Source organism: Sebastes umbrosus, chromosome 11, assembly GCF_015220745.1.
Source record: "Sebastes umbrosus isolate fSebUmb1 chromosome 11, fSebUmb1.pri, whole genome shotgun sequence".
Lineage (NCBI taxonomy): Eukaryota > Metazoa > Chordata > Actinopteri > Perciformes > Sebastidae > Sebastes > Sebastes umbrosus.
In genome coordinates, this window is record NC_051279.1 from 33296711 (window position 1) to 33324110 (window position 27400).

A 27400-nucleotide genomic window follows, 5' to 3' on the forward strand; every position below is an offset into this window, starting at 1 on the left:
GCCACCTCTCCAGATTTCACAACGAGACTTCTCCTCGAGCGAAACTCCTTCCATGATGTCAGAGACGTAAAATAACAATCAGAGCCCGTCATGGTAAAAACCAGCACTTTTAGTGGACGTAGATGACGCTGCCAGCTTTCCCCAATAGGATTACAATGCAGCCTGTGAGCAGCTTTGTCATTGTGGAATTCTCTTTTAGCTCTGGTTTTGGTCTCTACCAACTCATGAATGCTCCACTATGTTCACCAGCTAGTCTCTAATTGTCTTTCTGCTGCTGAGCAGGTAGTGAACAGTGGTTTTAAAGCTGTTTCTCTGAAAACAGCTGCCTGCTGCGGCTGAAAAGAACACTATGAGAGCGGTGAGAGTGAACCACAACAGTAGAGATGAACACTGAGCTGACTCTCTCTATAAAGCTCTGTAAAGCAGAGAGGAGCTGTAGATTCAGCTGGTTATTCTCTGGAGGTTCATCACTATGAGCGACCCGTCACATTGTTTCCACATCGTCATTTCATACACTGTTACTATACAAATATTGATTATAGCTGCTTTAAGGATTGTACACACACAAACGCACGCACAATTTAAAATAAAATAAAAAAAATGTTTTTTTCATTTTTTCCATTGGGTTTTGGATTATTGCAGGAAATAATCTCTGTGGCAAACATACGTTTATAATACTGACACGTTTTTTTAAGCCATACAATCTCCACATACGAACACAACTTTAGGATTTTGAAGCGTAAATGCGATCCCCAGAAGTAAAAAGCTAACGTTAGGCTATAAACGAACTACACTACTGTCACATGACTTCACGTCACCACCACTAAGCTAAAGGCGGACTAGTGTCTGGTGTGATGTTGTTTAATAGTCTCATTTAGAAACTTGTTAGTATCTTCAAAATTCACGAGTGGGATATTTATTGACATATTTTATGTAAGGGATAATGTACAGCTAGCGGGTCATTGTTGTGAAAGAAACGGCGAAAGATCAGCATCGCTCTGAAAGGGATTCTTTCACAACAATGACCCGCTAGCTGTACATTATCCCGCTTATTACACAGCTACTTACTGTAGAAATCAATTTTTTTGACACAAAGCAACAGTCTGCTATACATAGCAACGGTCTGTTATACATAGCAACGGTCTGTTATACATAGTAACGGTCTGTTATAAATAGTTATACATAGCAACGGTCTGTTATACATAGTTATACATAGCAACGGTCTGCTATACATAGCAACTGTCTGCTATACATAGCAACGGTCTGCTATACATAGCAACGGTCTGTTGTAAATAGCAACAGTCTGCTGTACATAGCAACGGTCTGCTGTACATAGCAACGGTCTGTTATACATAGCAACAGTCTGCTATACATAGCAACGGTCTGCTATACATAACAACAGTCTGTTATACATAGCAACGGTCTGTTATACATAGCAACAGTCTGTTATACATAGCAACGGTCTGTTATACATAACAACGGTCTGTTATACATAGCAACAGTCTGTTATACATAGCAACGGTCTGTTATACATAGCAACGGTCTGTTATACAGAAATTACAGACCGCAGATGCCGTGATAGACCAATCAGAATCGAATAGTCAATACTGTATATATTGTTGCTATTTTTAATATTTCCCCTTGTTTATATTGTTCCTATTTTTATATTTCTTTCTATTTAAATTGTTCACATTTTGTTTCACTTTTGTTTTGCTTTTTTGCACTGTGTTGTATCTTGCTTTTTGTCTTTACTGATGCTTCTTGTTTTTTGCACTATCCCCTTTGCTGCTGTACACTGCAAAAGTTCCCTCTGTGGGACTAATAAAGGAATATCTTATCTTATCTTATCTTAACACAGCCGTGTAATAAATTGTAGAACAAAACGATAAAATCCCTTCAGCTTGTGTTAACCACAGACCTTATTTCAGACATCTAACTAAAAACCCATTGAATTCCAGACGAGAGAACAGGAAGTGCTAAAAATGTTGACTCATTTCTGTGATTTCGGAGTCGTTCCTGCAGCGCTCTATAACTTCTCTGAGCACACGTGGTTAATCATGTGATCAGAGCTACTCTTTACTCTTATTTCCACACTGTGCTGTCAGTAGTAGTAAGTCTCTCGGTAAATGTGTCTCATTGCTAATAGGGCATTCTTAAATATAACTTGACCTGGTTATTAAACTGTAACTCAGTGTTACCACATCTTCATTGAGCATAGGTTACATGTTTGCAGTTTAAAAAGTGCTACTTGAATAATATTTACAGTATTGACTTTAGCTATACCTTGATCCTGTGGAACTGTTGTTCCATGACCCGCAGGCTGCGCTTGGCCTCCTCATCGTGACCCTCCAGCTCAGCCTCCAGACGCTGAATCCTGCGCTCCAGCAGGGCAATGATCCTGCTAGGGGGGGACGTCTGGGCGGCCACATCCTCTGGAGCTCCAGCCGTGGCTGCAGCGTAGATCAGAGCAGGCAGGGAGTTTGGGTTTCTACGTCTTAGTATCTGCTCCAGCTCATTCACCTGGTAAAGAGAGAAAGACTTTATAAATAATGACTGGAGAGGGAAGGGAGAGAGAGATTAGTTAGCTTGTTTGTGTGTGTGAGAAACCTGTCGCTGAAGCTCCTGCACCCTCTTAGTGTCCACTGTTTTCTCTTTGGCCTTCCTCTGCTGCTCACTGCTACTTTTACCCACATTCAGTTTCACTTTTTCTACCTGAAATGGAGACAAGCTGTCAATTACAACACAGGAAGCAGCATTAACCTGTTAAACTGTTCAGCACACTTTCAGTCACACATCACAGTTCAACAATTTCCAAAAGAAATACATAATTGCAACTATTTTGACTGATACTGCGATTGCGATATGATTTGCAATATTAGAGGTAATTTTGACATCATTAATTGCATTTTCATTGAAAAACTTATTCCAATGATTATGGTGTGATTTAGCAGGGATCTGTACCAAACAAAGATGTTTTCTTCAGTCTGTAGAATATGATGTGTAAGCCAGGACATCTCTGCAGCACCACAATATTTACTTTAAAATGGTATTTCGACACACATTTCACCTTTAATAAATATTGCGCCTCCTGGGATTTGAAAATTTCAGTAGGCCATATTTTGCGATTTCAATAACATTTACAGACGTGGACAAAATTGTTGGTACCCCACAATGGTCACTGAAATAACTTGAAACTGACAAAAGTAATAATAAATAAAAATGTACTCAGACATTGTTTTTGAATTTTGGTTCAACAGAATCATTTTAAAAAACAAACTAATGAAACTGGTCTGGACAAAAAAATGATGGTACCCCTAGAAAAGATGTAAAATAATTTGACCATAGGGACATGTTCAACTAAGGTGTGTCCTGTAATTAGCATCACAGGTATTTTCAAACTTGTAATCAGTCAGTCTGCCTATTTAAAGGGTGAAAAGTAGTCACTGTGCTGTTTGGTATCATGGTGTGTACTGCACTGAACATGGACCACAGAAAGCTGAGGAGAGAGTTGTCTCAGGAGATTAGAAAGACAATTATAGGCAAGCATGTTAAAGGTAAAGGCTATAAGACCATCTCCAAGCAGCTTGATGTTCCTGTGACTACAGTTGCACATATTATTCAGAAGTTTAAGGTCCATGGGACTGTAGCCAACCTCCCTGGACGTGGCCGCAGGAGGAAAATTGATGACAAATTGAAGAGACGGATAATACGAATGGTAACCAAAGAGCCCAGAATAACTTCCAAAGAGATTAGAGGTGAACTCCAAGGTCAAGGTACATCAGTGTCAGATCGCACCATCCGTCACTGTTTGAGCCAAAGTGGACTTAATGGAAGACGACCGAGGAGGACGCAAATCATAAAAAAGCGAGACTGGAATTTGCCAAAATGCATATTGACAAGCCACAAAGCTTCTGGGAGAATGTCCTTTGGACAGATGAGACAAAACTGGAGCTTTATGGCAAGTCACATCAGCTCTATGTTCACAGACGCAAAAATGAAGCATACAAAGAAAAGAACACTGTACCTAATGTGAAACATGGAGGAGGCTAGGTTAAGTTCTGGGACTGCTTTGCTGCATCTGACACAGGGTGTCTTGAATCTTTGCAGGGTACAATGAAATCTCAAGACTATCAAGGCATTCTGGAGCGAAATGTGCTGCCCAGTGTCAGAAAGCTTGGTCTCAGTTGCAGGTCATGGGTCCTCAAACAGGATAATGACCAGAAACACAGCTAAAAACACCCAAGAATGGCTAAGAACAAAATATTGGACTGTTCTGAAGTGGCCTTCTATGAGCCCTGATCTAAATCCTATTGAACATCTGTGGAAGGAGCTGAAACATGCAGTCTGGAGAAGGCACCCTTCAAGCCTGAGACAGCTGGAGCAGTTTGTTCACGAGGAGTGGGCCAACATACCTGTCGACAGGTGCAGAAGTCTCATTGAGAGTTACAGAAATCGCTTGACTGCAGTGATTGCCTCGAAAGGTTGTGCAACAAAATATTAAGTTAAGGGTACCATCATTTTTGTCTAGGCCAGTTTCATTAGTTTGTTTTTTTAAATGATTCTGTTGAACCATAATACAAAAACAATATCTGATTTTCATTAGTTCATTTTCAGTACATTTTTATTTATTATTACTTTTGTCAGTTTCAAGTTATTTCAGTGACCATTGTGGGTTTTTCTTTCTTTAACGGAAGAGTACCAACAATTTTGTCCACGTCTGTATATGAATTGTTTGGCCGTAGCTGATACTGCAAGAACTTCCTTTAGCAGCTGCAGCCTCACAGGTTGATGCCCACACCGCAGGCACACTACACATTAATGTTCAGTTCTCACAAAAACTGGAGCTGAGAATGAGAAATACATATTGTTCTATATATTTCCAGGACACTGTTTAAAGGCAAAAGGCTGTCCGTCATGGCTGCCATTAAGCTGTCAGCAGATGGAACCCATGGTTCCGTCTCCATAGCTGTATCCAGTTCTCTTTATATACATCCATGGATGGAACCCATGGTTCTGCCTCCTTAGCTCTATCCAGTTCTCTTTATATACATCCATGGGTGGAACCCATGGTTCCGCCTCCATAGCTTTATCCAGTCCTCTTTATATACATCCATGGTTCCGCCTCCTTAGCTGTATCCAGTTCTCTTAATACATCCATGGATGGAACCCATGGTTCCGCCTCTTTAGCTCTATCCAGTTCTCTTTATATACATCCATGGATGGAACCCATGGTTCGGCCTCCTTAGCTGTATCCAGTTCTCTTAATACATCCATGGGTGGAACCCATGGTTCTGCCTCCTTAGCTCTATCCAGTTCTCTTTATATACATCCATGGATGGAACCCATGGTTCCGCCTCCATAGCTGTATCCAGTTGTCTTTATATACATCCATGGATGGAACCCATTGTTCCGCCTCCTTAGCTCTATCCAGTTCTCTTTATATACATCCATGGATGGAACCCATGGTTCCGCTTCCTTAGCTCTATCCAGTTCTCTTTATATACATCCATGGATGGAACCCATGGTTCCGCCTCTTTAGCTCTATCCAGTTCTCTTTATATACATCCATGGATGGAACCCATGGTTCCGCCTCCTTAGCTCTATCCAGTTCTCTTAATACATCCATGGATGGAACCCATGGTTCCGCCTCTTTAGCTCTATCCAGTTCTCTTTATATACATCCATGGATGGAACCCATGGTTCGGCCTCCTTAGCTGTATCCAGTTCTCTTAATACATCCATGGGTGGAACCCATGGTTCTGCCTCCTTAGCTCTATCCAGTTCTCTTTATATACATCCATGGATGGAACCCATGGTTCCGCCTCCATAGCTGTATCCAGTTGTCTTTATATACATCCATGGATGGAACCCATTGTTCCGCCTCCTTAGCTCTATCCAGTTCTCTTTATATACATCCATGGATGGAACCCATGGTTCCGCTTCCTTAGCTCTATCCAGTTCTCTTTATATACATCCATGGATGGAACCCATTGTTCCGCCTCCATAGCTGTGTCTGGACAGTTGGTCATTTTTCATTTTGGCACGGATGGTGTGTCTTCCTAGTACCTCATGAAAACCAATGACAGTGCTTTTCATTTAGTCTCTGAAGGTGGATACTGCTCTCTGCTGGACAACACTGATATGTGTTACACCTCTTCTCAATTTGAATGTTTCGTGGGAAATTCATGTTCAGTTTTATTTCGCTATTTGAAATCTCACATACTACTAGAAACCCTTTAACTATCCAGCACTGTTACAGTTTAAAAACTTAAAGAGGAACACCACCTGAATAAAGAATTCCAGTATGTTATTATAATAAGAGGATATGATAAGAGGATTAAATACTTGACTAATCTCCCTTTAAGGTACATTTAAAACAGATAAAAAATGTGCGATTAATCGCGATTAACTATGGACAATCATGCGATTAAATACTTAATCAATTGACAGCCCTAGGTCAAACACTATAAACTATGCGTGTCCAGTGAAATTATGCTACAACCAGCAAAAATCTCAACTTGTCCTTAGTATAACAGAACAATGATGACTAAACCAATCAAAAAGGAATGTACTGCAAGTCTTCTGCAGAAAATGTCTCTTGATTTAAAAATGAGTTTGATCCAGTTGAAGATATTATATTGTTTATATTCTTACAAATGTCAAAGATCTGAAGGAACATCTATACTTATATTTCAGGAGTGCCCTTTGGGTCAGACTTTTAGTGGCTTTACGATTCACACTGTATATACAAGGTGGCCCACTTACTGAGCTTCAGATGTGATCCAGACTAGCATGGGGGGGCAGGTTTTGTTAAAGGGCCGGGAGACCTCAAAGATGAAGTTGTTTTGTGAAGTAAATGAAGGCTATGAATTAATGTGTTACTGCAAGGAAAAGAACAGGAGACGAGGAGGGCTTTGTATAGATCATTACATACAGTATAGTCAGTGCAGGTAAAGGAGTCTCACCTGCTCTTTGAGCTGCTGTATCTCAGCTGTAGCAGCCTTCAGTCTGCCAGCATCTCTGTCCAGCAGATCCTGGTTCTCAGCAAACCACTGCAGCTTCTTCTTCATGGCCGCCACTTCTTCTCTGTGCTTGTCCTCCAACACACGCATCTCAAAAGTCTTGTCCCCTGACACATTCAAAATAGATATTAGTTGTCAGTAACACCAAAGATCATTTATGCATATATAGTATGAAAATCTCCCTCTGATTGTTTAATATCCAAGATTACAACAGTCTTTGATTTAACTTCCACCACTAGCACGGTCCTGAATCCAGTTCTACCTGAGACAGACCGGGCCTGAGCTGTAGCTAGGTCCCTGTCTTTCCTCATCAGCTGCAGCTCTACTTCCAGAGCCTGCTTCTCTTGCTTCAGTCTGTGAATGTCCTCAGACAGCTTGGCCTCATTCCTCTGAACACAGAAACACATCTCTTTGGTAACTGAGGGGGCTGAACTTAAGAAACTCGGTTTCAGTGATTGCTGTACTCACCTGAAATGTATTTATTTGCGCTAACAAGTCTGTAATGCGTTGAGTGTGATCCATTAAGCAGACATTTCCCACAGTCCTTGAGGTTTTAGTCAGCTGCTCCCTGGTGAAGATGGAACAATGACAGAGAATAGAAACAACACTTGTTCTGAAAAAAGGTCAAAAGGTCATGATATGGACTTTCATAAGGCCAACATACATTTTAAAGGAACAGTGTGTAACATTTAGGTGGATCTATTAGCAAAAATGGAATATAATATTCATAACTAGTTTTCATTAGTGTATAATAACCTGAAACCAAGAATGGTTGTGTTTTCGTTAGCTTAGAATGAATCCTTCATATCTACATAGGGAGCAGGTCCTCTTCATGGAGTCCTCCATGTTGCTCCTCCATGTTTTACAGTAGCCCAGAACGGACAAACCAAACTCTGGCTCTAGAGAGAGCCTTTCATGTTTCTACATTACCTGAAGGCCACCGTAGTTCTCCAACAGGCTTGTGAAACTGTGGTAACGTGAGCCGCAGAGTGTGAAAGCGTGGTACCACCAGCCGCCGTCTGACTTCTGTTGCTCCTAAAGTAGTGTTATTATGGCAAGGATGACCTCTGGGCGAGGCGAACAGCGTCACCACGGTTTTGCACTTGGCGACTTAAATTACTGCAGTCTTGGAAAGGGAGGAGTGAGCGGAGGGGTACTCAGTTGGTTGCAATCTGCAACCACACCGCCAGATGACGCCAAATCCTACACATTGTTCCTTTCAATGGACATTCATATTTGGAAGACATGCACAAGCAAAAATGCATTCACAGCTCTGATAGACACACATTTACTGAACCCACCTTGTGAAGGCCAGCTCATTCAGCAGCCTCTGGTTTTCATTAAACATGGCCTCCTCGTTGGCTTTACTCTTAACCTGCTGAGCCTTCATCTGCTCATACAGCTTCTCATTCTCCTGTAAAATACACTCAGTTTTACTGCGCTATAGTACGACTATTCAAAACACAAGAGGAAAAAGAAGAAGACAAAGCAAAAAAAGGACTATTGGTTTGGGAATAACAATGGGTTGTCCCCTTAAAGCAGCAGTGGGTAGAAATGGAGCAAATATGATTAAGAAAAGTTGTTTTTATAGAACGGCCACTATATCCTGACAGTAGTGCATGAGACAGGTAATCTGAAAAAAATCATGTTCCTCTGTGTCCTCCGGTGCTTCTAACAGCATCTGCAAGATTTCACAGACCGGAGGAAAACAAGCAGTAAGAGCTGATCTGAGGTCTGCTGTCCAGCTTCCGTCTATATGAGAGCCACGAGTCAATCACTCACCAACTCTGATCAAACGGTCAAACTAGGCTGATCAAATATGAATCAATATTCTGTTACTGTAATGTCTATTTCTCTCCTCACATGTTCTCAGAATCATCTTGTAGTGTACTGTTTAGCTGTAAAATCAGAAAGTTTATTGAGCCAACAGCCATGTTGAGATCTGTTGAGGAAATACCAAGCACCGCCCACCAGCTGGAGCCCAGCCAATAGGAACGCTCTCTCTCTCTGAAATGACCATGAGCCATGAGGAGGAGCAGAAGTCTAGTTATCTCTCAGAACACTTGAATTACAATATGCTGAAAGGTTATTATGGATTTTTTTGCCCAATGATGCCAAAAACTTGTTGCCTACTGAAGCTTTAACTCCCAATGTACGACAAACCAATGACGACTACCTCAACAACCACATGATACCACACATATACGGCACGAGATCGCCCAGCAGCTGGGATACGATGAAGATGGTAATGTAGCTGATATGCACTTGCCTCTGTAATATGTTGGTCACAGAACGGGGCTAGCCACAACAGTTAGCGTTAGCATTACATTTGGAGTCCGATTAGTTTTTGTATTGTGTTAAAGCTAGCCCATTAGACAGTGTCTGGGAATGTTAATGCCAGGAACACTGTTACTAAGAAGGAAACTCATTTGGCCTCATTGACAAAAAATACACATTTTCCGTATTCCCACACCGCATTTTCACATCACGCTCTCCTTGCTGAGAGTCACGGTAGGAAGATTCCTAAATAACTCACAAATGTGCTGGAGTTGCTGATGAATAAGAACGTGATCTCGGGCCAATTTCCCATTGCCAACTGAGTTTGAGGGTGTGCCCATCAAAATCCAGAAGTTGCCACAGCTGGGAACACATTCTGAAACATGGCTGAGGTGAAAATGAGTTTTTGTCTACATCCCGGCGCCCTAACAAAGGAAGTACATTTCTCTAAACCCCAAATTATTGACACAAAAGCAGAACAGAGTCGACAAGCTTGGAATAGAATCAAATGGAGTTGAATCAGAGGGAGTTTAATCAGAGTATTGTTACTACTCAAGGTCAACAAATTGAGGCAGTCTCCACATACAAATACTTGTGATTTTTAATTGATGACCACCTCTCTTTTAAACCTCATATACAGAGTCTGGTGAAAAAGTAGAAATTGAAGTTAGGTTTTTATTTTAGAAACAAGTCGTTTTTCTCTTGATGTCAGACGAAAACTGGTTGAAGCAATGTTCTTGCCTGTTCTTGACTACGGTGATCTGCTTTACATGAATGCATCAGTCCATTGTCTCCATATGTTGGATACTGTATATCACGGTGCTTTAAGGTTTGTTACAAACTGTAGAGCCCTCACTCATCACTGGATGTTGTACTCCAAAGTCAATTGGCCTGCTGTGTCAATACGTGGGCTTAGCCATTGGTATCTTTTTATCTATAAGGCCATTCTGGGTAGACTCCCCTGTTATTTATCTGTCTTTCTAACCAGAAATCATGGCAATTATGGGTTACGATCTCAGGACACTATTCTCATGACTGTTCCCAGAGTTCGGACTGAGTTGGGAAAGAAGGCTTTTATGTTTTCTGCACCATCTGCATGGGATAGCCTGCAAACTGAACTTCAACTCCAGCACCTAGTCACTCTAAATGAATTTAAAGGCATGGTTAAATCTATAGAAACCGACTCTATCCATGATTGTACTTGTTTTGATTAAAATAGGATTATATGGCTTCCCTGCACTTTTACGGTATGGCACCTTTGAGCTGATCTATTGTTTTTTAATGTGTGTGTATGAAATTGTTTGTACTGCTGCCATTCTTGACCAGGTCGCTCTTGAAAAAGAGATTTTAATCTCAATGGGTCTAAACCTGGTTAAATAAAGGTTAATGAAAAAAATGACAGTATATCAAAAGAGGAGATTTGATGAAATGAAGATCAGTGGGAAAACCACACAGATTAAGGACAGAAATGAACAGTGAAGACATTAAGAGAAACAAACCTGCTGGTAACCTTTTATGAGCGTCTCCTGCTCCTTTATTTCTTTATCAATCTGTTGGAGCTTTCCCTCTGCAGCAGAGTCAGTGGCCTCGGCCCATCTCTTCTTCTGACTGGCCTCTTCTGCACTTCGCAGCTGAGGAGAGATAAAAACACATATCTTATTAGGGCCGTAGCACCAATGTGCCGAGGGCCCAACGGTGTCCCTGGCACAAAGTGAGAGGAAAACTATTGTTTTTGTAAAGATTATTATTGTTCTACTGTGGAGTCACATTTTTGAGGTGCTTGGGATGCACACAAATTGTCACACGCTTCAGAACTGGTGAAAATTGCAAAGTTGTGCAGTGATTGGGCTCGGACGAGGCCGGCAGGCTCCACAGCGCCCCCAAACACATGTGAGGTTAGAAAAAGTTCCTTCAATGTTCATAGAATGTGGTGGGATCATCTTCTCATCTATAAGAACTTTTTTCACCTATAAGGAAGTCAACTATGTTGGATTCTGTGCGTTCATTTTACGAACACATGTTTGAGAACTTTAGGATGCACCAAAACTCATGAAACTTTGCACCCTTGTTCAGTCTGGTGAGTATTTGGATTTGGTGGTGTAACTGGGCTTGGTCTTGGCACGTCAGCTCTACAGCGCCCCCTAATTACTTTTAGCCTTTGAACGCATTTTTGACTCCCTTGGTATACTCGAACACTCACGAAACTTGGCGCCTACATCAAAACCTGTAAACATTGTGAGAACATACAGCGATTGGGTTCATGCATGTGTAGTGGGCTCCATAGCGCCCCCTAATGCTCGGAAGGCCTTAGTTGGAACAAAGTTGCTCCAATATTGATAAAATTTGGTACCAACATTGCTTTCATCATTTCAGACATATTTCTCGTTGGCTTTCATTAGCTCCGCCCAACCGGGAGGCGGCCATTTTCAGTACTGTCCGTTTTTCATGTATTTTATGCAAACTTTTACAAACTCCTCCAAGAGGGTTTATCAGATTTGTTTCAGATTTGGTTGGTATAACCATCGGACTAATGTGGCTCTAAATCACAGAGGATTAGTCGATACCTTGAACGATGATGTCATAGATCTCCCATAGGATTCAACAGATCGATCTCAAATGTTGTCAGCAGAATCTCAAGACCTTCATGGTGGTAAATTGTGAAGCTTTAGTGTTTTCATGGAACGGCGTTGCCGTGGCGAGGTGGGCAATTTGCATGTATCGCCATGACACAGGAAGCTGTTGTAACTGGACTTTACGTTGTCCAATCTGCCCCAAATTTCACATGCTGGATTAGTCTACATGACCATATTAGGTTGTAGTCATAGCGCCACCTAGTGACAACAGGAAGTCAGCCTTATGTGACAATGACCATCCAATTTACATGAGATTTACGTGGCGTGATGTACACATGATATACAGCAACATAGCGTAGAATTTGTGTATGTGTCCTCTAGCGCCACATAGTGGACAAAGGAAGTGGTACAAACTTTGCAAAACGTCATTTCCAACGCCACGCACTCCACGCAAGAAATACGATCTAACTCGTGATGCGGTGTCAGACGGTCACAGAAATGCACAACCAGCATCTTGCCAGTACCCCCGACGTGCACAAGTGGTCAGGGCCTGTTCATTGCTGCTTGCAGCTTTAACTACTTATTGATGCTACTACATACATTGTATGTACATGTCCAGACCAGACCAGACCAGACCAGACCAGACCAGACCAGTCCAGTCCAGTGCTAAGAGTGTGTTTGTGCACCTTGCTTTGCAGTAGGTAGTTCTGCTGTCTGAGGGAGTTGAGCTCCTCTGTGCCTTCCTTCATCATCTGCAGCTCCCTCTCTTTCTGAGCCAGCTGGACTCTCAGCTCCTCCACCAGAGAGCCGTCCTCCTCCCTCTGCAAGTCACACATCAACACTGACATCAGATGCATCATCAACTGTGAAGAATTAAACCTAACACAATAGACTTTGTAAAGGACAAATGGTCATAGAAGAAAAGCATTATATGCTGTTAACATGCACAGAAGTTCACACTTTCCCCCTCACATTTCATCTGTTCACATTCACCAGCACAGTAACACTGACATGATCCCTCATTGGCATCCCATCTGACAACATTGACAACTGGTCCTTCCTCAAATGCTTCTCCAAACAGTGATCGTCCAATACCTTAGAAACAATACCTAGACATGGCAGGTCTGTTAAGCGTCCCGATCTTCTCAGCAAACCACAGTGTATATGTATTCTTACTCACATCTGTCTGAATAAAACAGTACTATAACATTAGGGCTAACTACTGTAGCTCTATCTTATAAAAGAGGAACAATGATCCCACTTCATTTCCTCTACATACAGTAGATCCCCAACTGGTGAGCTGCTACTTCACAATCTGTCATGTCTAGTGTTTCTCTGTTAGCGTCCATGTGACGTCTCGGCTTGACTTGTTTTGTAGTTTTTGTGAGTTTGTAAGAGTCTCCCCTGTGTAGCTAAATGTCTAAGATGGTAGATGTGAGTCCTCTGGATCGCAGCGCTACAACCACAGGTTAGCGGCTACACCACTCACCTATAGCTGGGAAGACTTTCTACAACTACCATTTTCTATCCTGCATCATGAAGCCAGCAGTTATCCTTCCACCAGAATGGAGGTGTAGAATTAGGCATCTGACTGAGGAAACGTCTCCTCATACCCCCTTTACCCTCCATCATACTGATAAATGTACGTTCCCTTAGGAATAAGATGGGTTTACTCCACGCCTGGTGGAGAGATGGCCTTCTGTATCATCACCCTGACTGAAACTGGCTCGACTAAGCCGTTCCACATTCCGAGGTCAGTCTCCATCATTTTTCCTTCATTTGTGTTTACAGGAGTAAAGTAGTCAGTCGGGCAAGGAGGGCGGCGCTGGGGTCTGCATCTATGTCAACAATAGGTGGTGTATTAACATCAGAACCCACAGCAAAGTCTTCACACCAGATGTGGAGATGCTGACCCTGACCACATCCAGCGCTAACACCAAAGCAGCAGTGGAGCTAGTAGCGGGGGGGTTCTAGCTCCATGCTGGCTAAATACTCTCATTGATTTTGCAGACCACAATGTTTTTTTTCCGGCTCCCACCATGGATGTATATAAAGAGAACTGGATACAGCGTTGGAGGCTCTCGTTCATTCCTATGAGAGTTGCTCAGTGGAGCATGAAGCCAAAATGGCCCGACTGCCGAGTGATAAAGTACCCCGATCTTCTGGTGATCTTCCTCATCCATTGGGCCCATAGAGCAGGTGCAGTAGCGTTCCCTTTAACTCCTCCTCCCAGCCCTCGCTCCAGCCTCGGTCTGGGTCTCATTCACATGAACGGAGGAAGGGAAATAACTCTGGATTCAGCTATTAGTACGTCTTACAAGTTTTAGGACAAATGACACTGATCACCCCATCAATCACCACTTCACATTATGAACATCTGGTTGGACATACAGGATTTAAAATGGAGAAGAGCTCTGATTCTGCCATAGCGGCCCTAAACCAACGACCTCACTGACACCGTTGTTGCTGGGAAACAACACCAAACAGTCGGCTTGGGATGAAGCGTTGTCCTACATTGTTATTTGGAAGATGATGTGTCAGCCTGGTTTGTGGAGGACCTCTGCCTTCCTGTGTGTCTGTAGCATCCTGGTGACTGCTGGTGTCCATCTGCTGTTGGAGGACAGCCACTAAGGACTGAACAGATGCCACCAGCTCACTGCTCACCTTCACACCTGGCTCTGCTTATCAAACAAACAGAAAAGGTATTCAGTACCTTTATATCACACACAGCTCCAAACATGACACACAGATGCCACACCATGCTCCTGCATTATGGAGACACGGAGGGATTCAGAAATGGAGCAAACTCAAGTTTGAAATTCAGTTATTAAAAGAGAACTAATTAAAAGAAGAGGATAGAAAACTCTGCATAGAAATTAAATGTATATACCCTTTGTAGCATCTGTATCATGGTACAATTCTATTAACAGAGAGAATCACAACCTGATCTTAAATGATCTGAACAGTTGAATTACTTGATATGTTGTGTGAGGGTGCCAGTGCTTGAAGTGGAACAAAAGAAGTGGCGGTACTCTCTTATTCACGTGTTGGTATGTGTATCGACCGGTAACAACAATCTCTGTCCACTTCTTCCTATTAATTCATTATTTCAGATTCTGTCATAATCAGCTGTGATTTTATTGCTATATTATTATACTTGAGCTATGCATTTTCTATAGTAGGCCTATAATACTTCAATAATACTGAAAAAAACGGTGTTATTTGTAGTCGGGTATCATTCAGGTTTTAGGAGCAGAGTCCCAGTCAGGATGCTCCAACATATTATACAGAGACACTTTCTGAATATCTATAGTGTTTGAAAAACGGTACTAGGAGATATTGGGTTTGGGGATCCTCCCCCAAGAAAATGTGAAGGTTTTTGACTTAAAATGATGTCATTTTAAATAATGTTTCATGAATTACATTTGTTCACAAATAAAAAAGTTATGACGAACAGTTCACTAATTATTTGACAAAAAGGAGGTGAGCATTGTATTGATTAATTACAGCACCCTCGTGGCAATTTGTTGGCTCTTCCAGATGCTCCCCATATAGTTTTTTATGTTCATACGGTTGATGCCGGCGCAAATATGCTGGCACTGCACCGTTATGAATCGGCATTATGAATCTCCCAGAGAACCTGATATGGAGAGAGCAGAGAAGAGTACCGGCAGCTTGAGGGGAGTGCTGGTACGCAAGAAAAAGTCACGGTATGTCGAGGAGTAAAATGTAGAAGTGCCGGTACGGCGTACCGGGACCTACCGGCCCACTTTGAGCACTGGTGAGTGCAACTAATAACCTGTGTCTGCGTCTTTGTCTTGGCTCTTTGTGAATTTATTCTTTTCTCGTGGATGCTGCAGAGGATGGGAAACAGAAGATTGGGATTTGGCTGCAGCAGCAGCTCTACTCAGCCCTGACGACCTGGAAGTCACTGCTGTTCTGCCCTCCGCCCTCCTGCCTCGACCAGGAGCCACAGCTGGTTTCCTCACTGAAGATGTAGACCAATGAGAACTAGTGGAGCCATGGGAGGCCTGGGGAAAATGACACCAGAATGTATTCAAAACATGGAACACAATGTTACTGTTGACAGTGTTGACAGTGTTTCCTGGTTTATAAAAGCTCTCCCCACACTAAATATTAGGTCGGTATCTTCTGATGTTGCAAAGTGCTCAAAGCTTTGGATTTTCATCATCATGTCATTGGGATAACCTTTCACCGTTTATACACTGCACAATTAGCCTATTCCAATAAACAATGTGTAACCTCTGTACTGTGAATAGGCTGCTTCTCAATAAGCTTTCCTGTTATATATTGACCCATGCACAACAGGAATGGGGCATGTTTACATTTTGCAATTTAGCACAGCACAAAACACAACTGTCACAATTCGGTTTCAAATGTTTCATTCGACTGTCCTGACACAATGAACTGATGAAAGGAGAAAAACAGCACGCATTGTCTCAGTAACAACAGACCACTACAGTTTAGCTTCTGCTCTTCTGGACCTGATCCCACCACACAGTGTTCATTTCATTCACAAAAACTATGACTAAATATGTCCATCTGTGACTACATGATGACGAGACGGCACTGACGTCATTAACCACTAACATGCAATATCTTTGATGAAAAAAGACAACACTAAAATGTAGTTCAAAATTCATAAACTTTACCAAAATCTCTTTATTTTAGTCCCCTTCCACCTGTCACTCAAATTCAAATAAGCTTTATTGGCATGAATGTTCAGATTACATTATTGCCAAAGCTAAATTACACATTATTGAATAATTACATTTCACACAAGAAATAACCACAATATACCAAATACATTTTTACCAGATATTCTTTTAGAGATGTAGTCAATCAGAAACATGTTCAGAGCTTGTATCACCTCTTATTCTATGGCAACAGTTAACATAAATATGGCAGTTTGTGAGGATCGGGGAGATGGATAAACTCAGGATATACATTATGTATTTTTTCACAGAAATCATCTCTCACATCCTGATATTTCTCACATTACACTAATAAGAGAGATTATTTTATGACAAAGTGAACTCAGCCTTGAGATGATGTGGTTGGGTCAGATTGGTTGGTGTCTGTCCTGAAGCCCTGGTGTGTGTGTGTGTGTGTGTGTGTGTGTGTGTGTTGTTCAACTCTTGGCACTGCAGGGCCCTGTACTGTACTGTCACTCTCTCTCTGTTTCTCACACTAAGCTCAGTCCATCTCTGTCCTTCTTGCCTCAGACAACTGTGCTACTATAAGGCGTAGAGTTGGCGGTTTGCGGGTCGGGGTCGGGTTCAGGTGGTTGATTAAGGCAGGTTTTTGCATGTTGGGCGGTGAGGAGTGGCTCTCATAGTGGACTGGTGGGTGCAAAGCTGAATTCTTAATCATTTAAGCCGTGTTTTTCATCAGATAATGATAAGATTGATATAATGAAAGATAAGATGATTGAAGAATGATAAGCATTTTCGTCTAAAGAGTAAAACTAAATGCCAAAATGAACACCAATCCGAGCACTGCTGAAATGGAGAAAAGTTTGAAGCTTGCTCACCTGTTGTTTCTCAGCTCTGCCAACCTGAGAGGACGTGTAAGAAGAAGATTTGTTGTGATCCTGCATCAGCCTCTCTACTTCCTGTCTGATGCTCCATGTCAGGTTGGGGGGGTCTGGGGAGCAGGACGTGTGGCTCGTCAGTCCCCTGGCTGCCTTTATCTCTGCTATGGGGTCAGCCTTTTCTGGTCGCTTCAGTTGTGACTCTGGAGAAGTCACATCTGAGAAAGTCCTTTCCAAGAAGTGGGATGTCTTTTCTTGGTCGAGTCCTACAGCACTGTGATCAAGATATAAAGAGAAAGCCACCTAAAACTAGTTCTAAAACAAGCACGGATCAGATTAGTGTCTAATGTTTATGGTACACTGTTGGATTTTCCTTGGTTGATCTCAGATTGAACAGGTGTCATCCTACAAATACTTTAGACTGTGTGTCGATGAAACACATTCTTGTTAATAGCATGCTCAGGAACACAGGCATACATACACAGACTAAAGGCCTTTGCACAGCCATGGCATTTTTTGTGTGATTAATTTGCACGTCAATACTGTATATATATTTGATATAAAAACTGTTGTTTTTGTCATGAGTGCTTTCGCACCGCGAATAAAGGCATCAACCAATCACGTTGTGCAGAACGAGATGAGTTGTGCCTATATTTATGAAACAAAGGGCCAATCCCCATTTCCCCCCAAGGACTTAAGTTCTGAACCCTCAGGGACATGACTGACGTCACCTGGTAAATGGTTGAGTGTGAGAGGCTGCTAGGGCTTGAAATGGTATTAATATGAATGGGACAGCACTCAGCGGCGACATATCACGTTACCTTACCGTGTGTAATATAGTCTAATGAAAAAACAGATGTGTAATATAGTCTAATGAAGAAACAGATGTGTAATACAGTCTAATGAAGAAACGGATGTGTAATATAGTCTAATGAAGAAACAGATGTGTAATACAGTCTAATGAAGAAACAGATGTGTAATATAGTCTAATGAAGAAACAGATGTGTAATATAGTCTAATGAATGCACTCTGATTTCATGTGTTATTTATGGACCATCTTAAATTCTTAACGTTAATGTTTTGGTGTAAATTTAAATATGCCTGGCTTCTTAAACTTCCTCCGGGGTCAATAAAGTATTTTCTTTTTTTAAGCCTCCGGGCTTCCCCTGGTAACCTGGCGTTTAAGGTATGAATTGTGGGTAATTCATAAAGGACTCAAAATGTCTGCGAGAGAGTGCCAAAAGACTTGACAAGACAGCCCTGAACCCTCACAGACTCTTAGGTCTGTGAGATTGGACGTTTGGATGGGGCCAACAACACAGAGGCTTGTAGTCCGAACCAAGTCGGCAAACTTTATTACTCCTTTCAACCTTGTGAAAGGCAGCGTTGACCAGATCCACTCTTTTCATTCTTATCTTTCACAATAAAAGCCTTTCATAATAACTTTTCATGCCTTGGCTGTCCCCTTTGTTGTTATATTTAAGTAAATGCTTTAATGCTGATTTCCTGCCTTATACATTCTTTTACCATTTATCCTTTTTATATTTCATTTCAACTGCAGTTTAGCATATACTTTTTATTTGGCTGACTTAAACTACTGAATGCATTGTACTGCATACAGTAGAAGAAATAACTACTGTAACTGGATGGCACTGTATAAATAAGAGTTGAATTCATGAATGAACTACTTGCTATTCAGCACTAGATCTCATTGTTATATGCAGAATGTCCCCAAATATGTCAAAATCCAGAAGTCTGAGACATTACATGTGACAATAAGACCAACCAGTGAACGATCAAAATAATTAACAAACAACAGACTGTCTGTTGATGTGTTGAGATGTCTTCATCTTAGATCATCCTAACAAACAACAGACTGTCTGTTGATGTGTTGAGATGTCTTCATCTTAGATCATTCCTTACAAACAACAGACTGTCTGTTGATGTGTTGAGATGTCTTCATCTTAGATCATTCCTAGTAAGATTCAGTGCTAACCTGACAGGCTGGAGGGTGAAGCCTCTGATGTGGTCCTCCTCTGGCCGGATGGGTCTCATCAACTCTTCTGCAGTGGGGAGCTCTACATACACAAACAAAATCATTATTCATCATACAGAAGTCCTGTCAGAAGTACAGGATTTACCTGTGACACACACAGACACACAGACAGACAGACAGACAGAGAGACAGAGAGACAGACAGATAGAGAGACAGACACAGACAGACAGATAGAGAGACAGACACAGACAGACAGAGAGACAGACAGATAGAGAGACAGACAGACAGACATACAGACAGACAGAAAGAAAGAGGGACAAACAGACAGACAGACAGAAAGAAAGAGGGACAGACAGACAGACAGACACAGAGAGACAGACAGACAGACAGACAGACAGACAGACAGACAGACAAATAGAGACGGACAGATAGAGAGACAGACAGATAGAGAGACAGACAGACAGACATACAGACAGACAGAAAGAAAGAGGGACAAACAGACAGACAGACAGAAAGAAAGAGGGACAGACCGACAGACAGACAGACACAGAGAGACAGACAGAAAGAGGGACAGACAGACAGACAGACAGAGGGAGTCTGTTTCCAGTGTAGTAGTGTCTGACCTGAGTCATTGGTAGAAGCAGGCTGCAGAGACTGTGTGGTGGCATGTTGAGGAGGGGAGGATGGAGACACAGGTCTGTTGATCGTCCCCCTCCCTTCCACAGATGAATGATGGTGACTATGGTCATCTGAATCTTCCACAACATGGATCTGTCTGTAGGCCTCATGAAGAGCCTCCATCTCTGAGCCTCCACTCTGCACATACGACTGGCCTGTACAGAAGATAAACTTAGTGTACTGGGTCAAACTGGGTCACTCAATCAAGACAATAAGAAAAGACAGAGCTTGGTGACGTAGTGAAGCAGCGTGGGATCATGGGAGTTGTTGTCCTTCAGTGTTCATCTTTCAGGAGGGTTTTACCACAGAGGTCTCCTCCTCTCCAGAACAAACAGCCCCGCTGATTAAAACCGGGAAAATCACTGAATAAAGCAGCTTCGTGTTAAAAACCAGTGTGTCTCCGATGCTGTTCAGCGGACCAGAACGTCCCGGAGAGGCTGCGAGCCGAGCTTTGGGATTGTTAAACCAATCTTAGCAACATATTTTTCCTTAATGCTATGACAACCTCTTTCTCCAAGACACATGTACTGCCTGTTATATCACCATATTTAAACAAACATGGACACAACACTCACTTCAAATAAAGCTTGCTCTCTGTACATTTGGAATATTTATTTTTTTAAATGGAATGCAAATTTCAGGTAACAAATAATCTTAATGACTTCAAGATTGCATTATATTGTCTGGTACTTGTTTTGTTTTACGCTACTGGATGACAACCTCCTCTTACTTCCTTGACCCTATGTGTGTGAGTTACCTCTGTCCAGGGACCCTGCTGTGTCCTTTCTTTGGTCTTCTCCTCCGGTGTCATCCAGGGAATCATGGAGACAAACTGAGACAAAAGTTAAGTTGGAGGGCTTTGTTTTTCTTTCATTTTGTAGCTCAGATCAGCTCTCAAAGCATTCAGTGTCTCATGGCAACAACCTTTGCCCATTCACCCATTATATATACAGTATATATATACATATATATACGTACATACATATATATATATGACATTTGAATGAGATCCTGTTCATTATCAGTATTAACATGGTTTCCACTGTAGTGCTTCATTATTTAATGGTAGGAGTGCTGTGTATGACTTGTTTGTCTCTGTCTCTCTTAGGCCCTGTTCAGACCTGGTATTTACATGCGTCCTCAGTGATCGGCTCACAAGTGGACAACTCTAAGTACAGGTGTGAACACACTCAAGACACATTGAGGACGCATTGAGATCGGATCTTTCAGACCACATTCAGAGGTGGTCTTGGTCACATATGACCACATTCTTTTAGCAGTGTGTAGTGAATGCGTCCTGGGCCACATTAAGGACCGCCTACTCTACTGACGTACCGCTGGGATCTGCGGGATCACCGCGCCCCTCAGGTGAACAAACAGGCAGACACGGGCGCTTGTCAGCATGGAAACGGTCTCTGTGCTCCACTGTATGTAGACTAGGCACACAAAGTGCATTATTATCATACTGTCGGAGATGTGTCTGTGTTTTTGTTCCGCTTCTTTGAGTGGAGCTGACACTTGACCGCCCGCCTGTTCTCTGTCCTCCCGCTCTCTGGAGCGCTGTACCCCTACAGGCTGTTGTCTGGCATAAACAGCGGTGCCGGCACCGCTGCTTTTGCCACAATAATACAATAACATTTTATTTTGATGTTAATACAATGTACCAGAATTCAGGAATATGTAGGATATTACTACTGACATTCATGTAATATTATGTCACAACGGCTGCTGTATTAGCCGTGTGTTTACTAATAATAATAATAATAATAATAAATTTGACTTATATAGCGCCTTTCAGAAACCCAAAGATGCTTAACAACGTGCTCATTTGCATATGGGGTGGGGAAGTGAGATCGGATCACAAGTGGTCACTGAAGACGCATGTGGAGACGCATTTTAATGCCAGGTGTGAACAGACGTACTCAAAGCTGTCAACTTGTGATCCGATCACTGAGGACGCATGTTCATACCAGGTGTGAACAGGGCCTTAGACTGTCCATCTCCAGAGTCCACATTCTTTTTGACTGAAAGATTGTATTCCTCCAAACACCCACCCATGACCTCAGTGAAATATCAGTTTTTCCTCTTACCTTTGGCAAGTATTGGAGACATTTTAGACTTCTGTAAAACAGATAATAGCATGAATTACTGAATCGTGTAGCAAGATGTCAGTTTGTAATATTTCAGTATCTAACTATGAAACAAGGAATCTCTGTATTATAGGGTTATTATATATGTGGGTTTGTCCCTCGCATATCTCCAGAACCGTTCCTCCAATCTACTTCACACTTGGCGGGTGTATTGCTGGGGACCCGAGAACGTGAAGTGTTGAAGGTAGTGGCCAGATGGTGAACAATGAAATTTACATTTTGGCCTGTAACTTTTGAACTGTTAGTCTCAAAACCTGGATTCTATGGGTCCAGACAAATCTATCCATATAAGCCACGCCCATTTGCGTCTAGATTGATTTTCCACCATTTTGAATTTTGTCCAAATCTGTTTTTTCAATACTCCTCCTACACATTTTGAGCAATTGTCACCAAGTTTGGAACAGAACATCTCTGGACCAAGCCGGGAAACGTTACTTTTTGAGATTCTTGATGTTTCATACAGTTTAGTTACAGCTGGCCCTCAAAGTTAGCGCAAATGCCGTGACAATGCTGTTTTTATGGCTTATGTCACAAAAAATGTCATATCTCCTTAACGCTTTGGGCTATTGCGACCACATTTGGTGGACATATGTAGATATGATATGAAGTGACAATAGGTCAATAGGTGGCTTTGTAGCAGGATCATGTGATTCTAAAGGAAGTAATCTCTGTCAGTGTATGTGACTGTCCTTCGCATATCTCGATAACTGTTAATCCATTCTACTTCAGGCTTACATACCGCGGGTCTCAACAACGCTGCAACGTATCGGCCCATTCCGGACGGGCACGCGCTACGAACGGGCACTGCACTAGTAAACAAAGACAAAGCTTACAACATTAAGCCTCAGTAATGTCATCCCAGATTATATTGACCTTTGCAGCTCTGAAACCATCCGGCCAATATCAAACATGTTGCAGTCCAAATAATGACATCTCCCATGTTAAACTGTTTTTACCAACCTGAGCTCGCCTGACAGATTAACAGTAATATGATGTTTTTTCTCAACTCACTCAACTCTGATGCCTGATTGACAGACAGTAGTCTAATTAGTGTTGACAACGGGGGCTTCCCGACTTCTCTGAATTACTGAACAGTACTGCATGTCAATTTGGCAGATTTTCTTACCGTAAAAAGTAGAAGAAGAAAAAAGATATCTGTGGGCAGCGTAGAACTGGATACAAGGCAAACTGAGCTGGTGAACTATTTCGTTATTTATATTAGACAGTACAGCAGCTCATGTTTGTAGAATTCCTTAACAACTTGAATCATGGATTCTTTTTTATTTAATTTAATTTGAATGGCTTTAAGGTTGTCATTAATGTTATGCATGTGCCAGGATATATCATTATCAGCCACTCTCTTTAAACAATGTTAGCTTCCTCTGGAATATAGTTAACAAGATGGATAACATATTTTTCAGTTGACACCTCAACCCTCCTTTGGGGGTCGGCATACTAGAACTGAGAAGATACAGTTGAGATTATTGGTGCGTAGTACCATACTATTCTGTATGCCAGAAAAAGATTTAGTATGTCCCAATACAAAGTGTGTCAGGTTCAGTATTCCAAAAATACAGTTGCATTTTGCAGTATGCAAGTCAGCATACTTTTCTGGCTTTTCTGACCCACAATCCTTTGCGCTGCGGAGGATACGTCACATCAACTGAGCCGCTGAGACAGCAGACAGATGACCGCGGATTACAGCTCATTGACAAAAGCCGCTGAATATATGAGCAAGAGGGTCAAAGTTCAAGGCACAATATCATGATGAAGTAGTACGATCCAACTGTATACACACTGCATGCAACAGTTGGTACTTTTTACTAAAACAGTTGGTAAGTGGACCTCGAGTTGAAATTATTTTGTTTGTCACTAAGGTCCTAACTTATCAAAGAACATGTTCAGTGTTTACTCATTATAGATTCCAACTACGAACCTCCTCCGGTGGCTCGTTTCCATTTTCCTCTTCCTCAAAATCCTCGCTGTAATGTGGAGATCCTGTAAAGGCTGAGAGAGAAACGACCTGATTGAGACACACAGAAACAGATATCTCTTTCACACCGAGGACTCAACCAGGGTTGAACCAGCGTTGATTGTGTGTCTGAAAGGGTTAACCCACGTTGAGCGACTCGGCATCGCGACCAAAGTTGAAAGGTGGGTCAGACCAAGGTCGGACCAGGGTCCATTTCAATGTGAACAGCACGCACCAGGGTCGCCGGTGCGTGGGTGGGACAAATCTATTTGGTTGCAGATGGGGGCGTTCAGTTGTGACGTAATTGTCACAGGTAGCTCAAACAGACAGAACGACGGCAGCAGGAATGTTTTCAGATTCACTGGAGGTGAACAAAGGACGATTTGAACAACGCGGATGTGTGGCGAGACTTTGAGGGGCGGGAGCTCCTGGCCGTCCGTAGTGAGGAAGAAATTAAAAGGTAGATGACAGGACGGTGAGAGACAATGTAGCGTATGAGAACATTAACAAGGCTGCTGAATGAGAGAGGTATCTGCCGTTAGGCACAGAGACAGAAACACACCGTGTAACCGACCCCCTCACGGTACTGCCAGCTGTGAGCGCGTCTCTTTTAAAGCATGTTTGCACATTTTCTATTTGTACCTTTTTTACCTTTTTATCTTTCCAAATAAACCTGCAAAGAGATCCATCTGTCGCCTGTTCCATCTGTTATAAAGTAACAAACCCAGTCCCAGTCCATCCCATTATCAAGCTATTAGCAAACAAAATAATATATCAACCCATTTGATTACATTTGGACAAACTCCTACATTATTCAACAGTTCAGTCAGTCAATGAACTCATGATTGATAGATACTGTAAATCTGTATGTCTATATGTTTTTGTATACATTACAGCTCCACGTAACATATAACATAGTTTAACATTTTAGAAAGGTATAATGCTGTGTGTATATTTATACCATATTATTCCAAAGACATGCATCATTCTGTGACATTTTACATTTTTGCACACATTGATGATGCCACTATCATCTCCTCTCTGCTGTAACCCAGGTCCTGACCCAGGTCCTATTTGAATTGTCCTGACCCAGGTCCTGATCCAGGTCCTATCTGAATTGTCCTGACCCAGGTCCTGACCCAGGTCCTATCCGAATTGTCCTGACCCAGGTCCTATCCGAATTGTCCTGACCCAGGTCCTGACCCAGGTCCTATTTGAATTGACCTGACCCAGGTCCTATTTGAATTGTCCTGACCCAGGTCCTATCTGAATTGTCCTGACCCAGGTCCTGACCCAGGTCCTATTTGGTTGGTTTCTCGCAGAACGTGCCTAAACCCGCTCACCGCTTTAACCACACCCTCGACCTTGTTATGTCATATGGCGTTGAAATTGAACATTTAATTGTTTTTCCACAGAACTCTCTTTTATCAGACCATTATTTAATCTCTTTTGAATTCTTATTACTAGACTATACACCATCAGACAGAAGTGTGTACACTAGATGTCTATCCGATAGAGTTGTAGCTAAATTTAAGGAAGTGATTCCATCAGCATTAAATTCAATACCATGTCTCAATTTAACAGAGGACTCGTATGTTAATTTTAGCCCTACCCAAATTGATCATCTTGTAGATAGTGCTACAGACTCACTGCGAGTCACACTTGATTCTGTTGCCCCACTAAAAAAGAAGTTAATAAAACAAAGGAAGTCAGCTCCATGGTATAACCCTCAAACACGCAAATTAAAGCAAGCATCGAGGAAACTGGAAAGGATATGGCGTTCCACCAAACAGGAAGAATCTCATTTAGTCTGGCAAGATAGTCTTAAAACATATAGGAAGGCTCTCTGTGATGCCAGAGCAGCCCATTACTCATCATTAATAGAGACAAATAAGAACAACCCCAGGTTTCTGTTCAGCACTGTAGCCAGGCTGACAGAGAGTCACAGCTCTATTGAGCCATGTATTCTTACAACCCTCAGTAGTAGTGACTTCATGAGTTTCTTTAATGATAAAATACTAACTATTAGAGACAAAATTAATTACCTCCTACTGTCAACTGGTACCAATTTATCCTCAAACTTAGGAACCTTAGACACAGCTGTACAACCTGATATATATTTAGACTGCTTTTCTCCTATCGATCTCCACAAACTGACTTCACTGATCTCTTCATCTAAATCATCTACCTGTCTCCTAGACCCTATTCCAACTAGACTGCTTAAAGAAGTTTTACCTTTAGTTAGCACCTCTTTACTGGATATGATCAATGTGTCTTTACTAACAGGCTATGTACCACAGTCCTTTAAAGTAGCTGTAATTAAACCTCTTCTTAAAAAGGATTTAGAATGCACCATAGCACAGAGACAGCACTAGTGAAAATTACAAATGACCTTCTAATGGCATCGGACAATGGACTTGTCTCTGTACTTGTCTTGCTAGATCTCAGTGTTGCTTTCGACACCATTGACCATGACCATACAAAGACTGGAAAATGTAATTGTCATTAAAGGAACTGCACTAAGTTGGTTTAAGTCCTATTTATCAGATCGATCTCAGTTTGTACATGTTAACGATGAGTCCTCCATTCACGCCAAAGTTAGTCACGGAGTTCCACAGGGTTCTGTACTTGGACCAATTCTATTTACCTTATATATGCTTCCCTTAGGCAATGTTATTAGAAAACACTCCAGAAACTTTCATTGTTATGCAGATGATACCCAATTATATCTATCGATCAAGCCAGACGAAACAAACCAGTTAACTAAACTTCAAGCATGCCTTAAGGACATAAAAACCTGGATGACCTGCAATTTCCTGATGTTAAACTCAGACAAAACTGAAGTTATTGTACTTGGCCCTGAGCGCCTCCGAAACAAATTATCTAATGATATAGTTACTCTAGATGGCATTGCCCTGGCCTCCAGCACCACCGTAAGGAATCTGGGAGTTGTCTTCGATCAGGATATGTCCTTTAACTCTCACATAAAACAAACCTCACGGACTGCCTTCTTTCATCTACGTAACATTGTGAAGATCAGGCACATCCTGTCTCAAAATGATGCAGAAAAATTAGTCCATGCATTTGTTACCTCTAGACTCGATTACTGCAACTCCTTATTATCAGGCTGCTCCAATAAGTCTCTTAAGACTCTCCAGTTGATCCAGAATGCTGCAGC

General features: G+C 41.9%; 1 protein-coding gene across 8 annotated transcripts in view; it reads right to left on the reverse strand.

The window, feature by feature from the left end:
- Window positions 1-27400, reverse strand: part of cep162 (centrosomal protein 162) — a 56383-nt gene that overhangs the window by 13760 nt on the left and 15223 nt on the right. For 5 of the 8 annotated variants that reach the window (XM_037785364.1, XM_037785362.1, XM_037785367.1 and 2 more), the window contains exons 7-22: window positions 24187-24257; window positions 22191-22221; window positions 20858-20932; window positions 20046-20255; window positions 19423-19504; window positions 17427-17700; window positions 15672-15903; window positions 14387-14553; window positions 12559-12693; window positions 10799-10930; window positions 8324-8436; window positions 7491-7590; window positions 7285-7411; window positions 6966-7129; window positions 2608-2712; window positions 2284-2520 (exon numbers count right to left, since the gene is read on the reverse strand). In XM_037785364.1, coding sequence (XP_037641292.1) covers window positions 2284-2520; window positions 2608-2712; window positions 6966-7129; window positions 7285-7411; window positions 7491-7590; window positions 8324-8436; window positions 10799-10930; window positions 12559-12693; window positions 14387-14553; window positions 15672-15903; window positions 17427-17700; window positions 19423-19504; window positions 20046-20255; window positions 20858-20932; window positions 22191-22221; window positions 24187-24257 — 2255 coding nt within the window. Of the gene's footprint in view, window positions 1-2283; window positions 2521-2607; window positions 2713-6965; window positions 7130-7284; window positions 7412-7490; window positions 7591-8323; window positions 8437-10798; window positions 10931-12558; window positions 12694-14386; window positions 14554-15671; window positions 15904-17426; window positions 17701-19422; window positions 19505-20045; window positions 20256-20857; window positions 20933-22190; window positions 22222-24186; window positions 24274-27400 lie in introns of all 8 variants that reach the window. The other 3 variants (XM_037785369.1, XM_037785363.1, XM_037785368.1) reach the window with 2 other exon arrangements.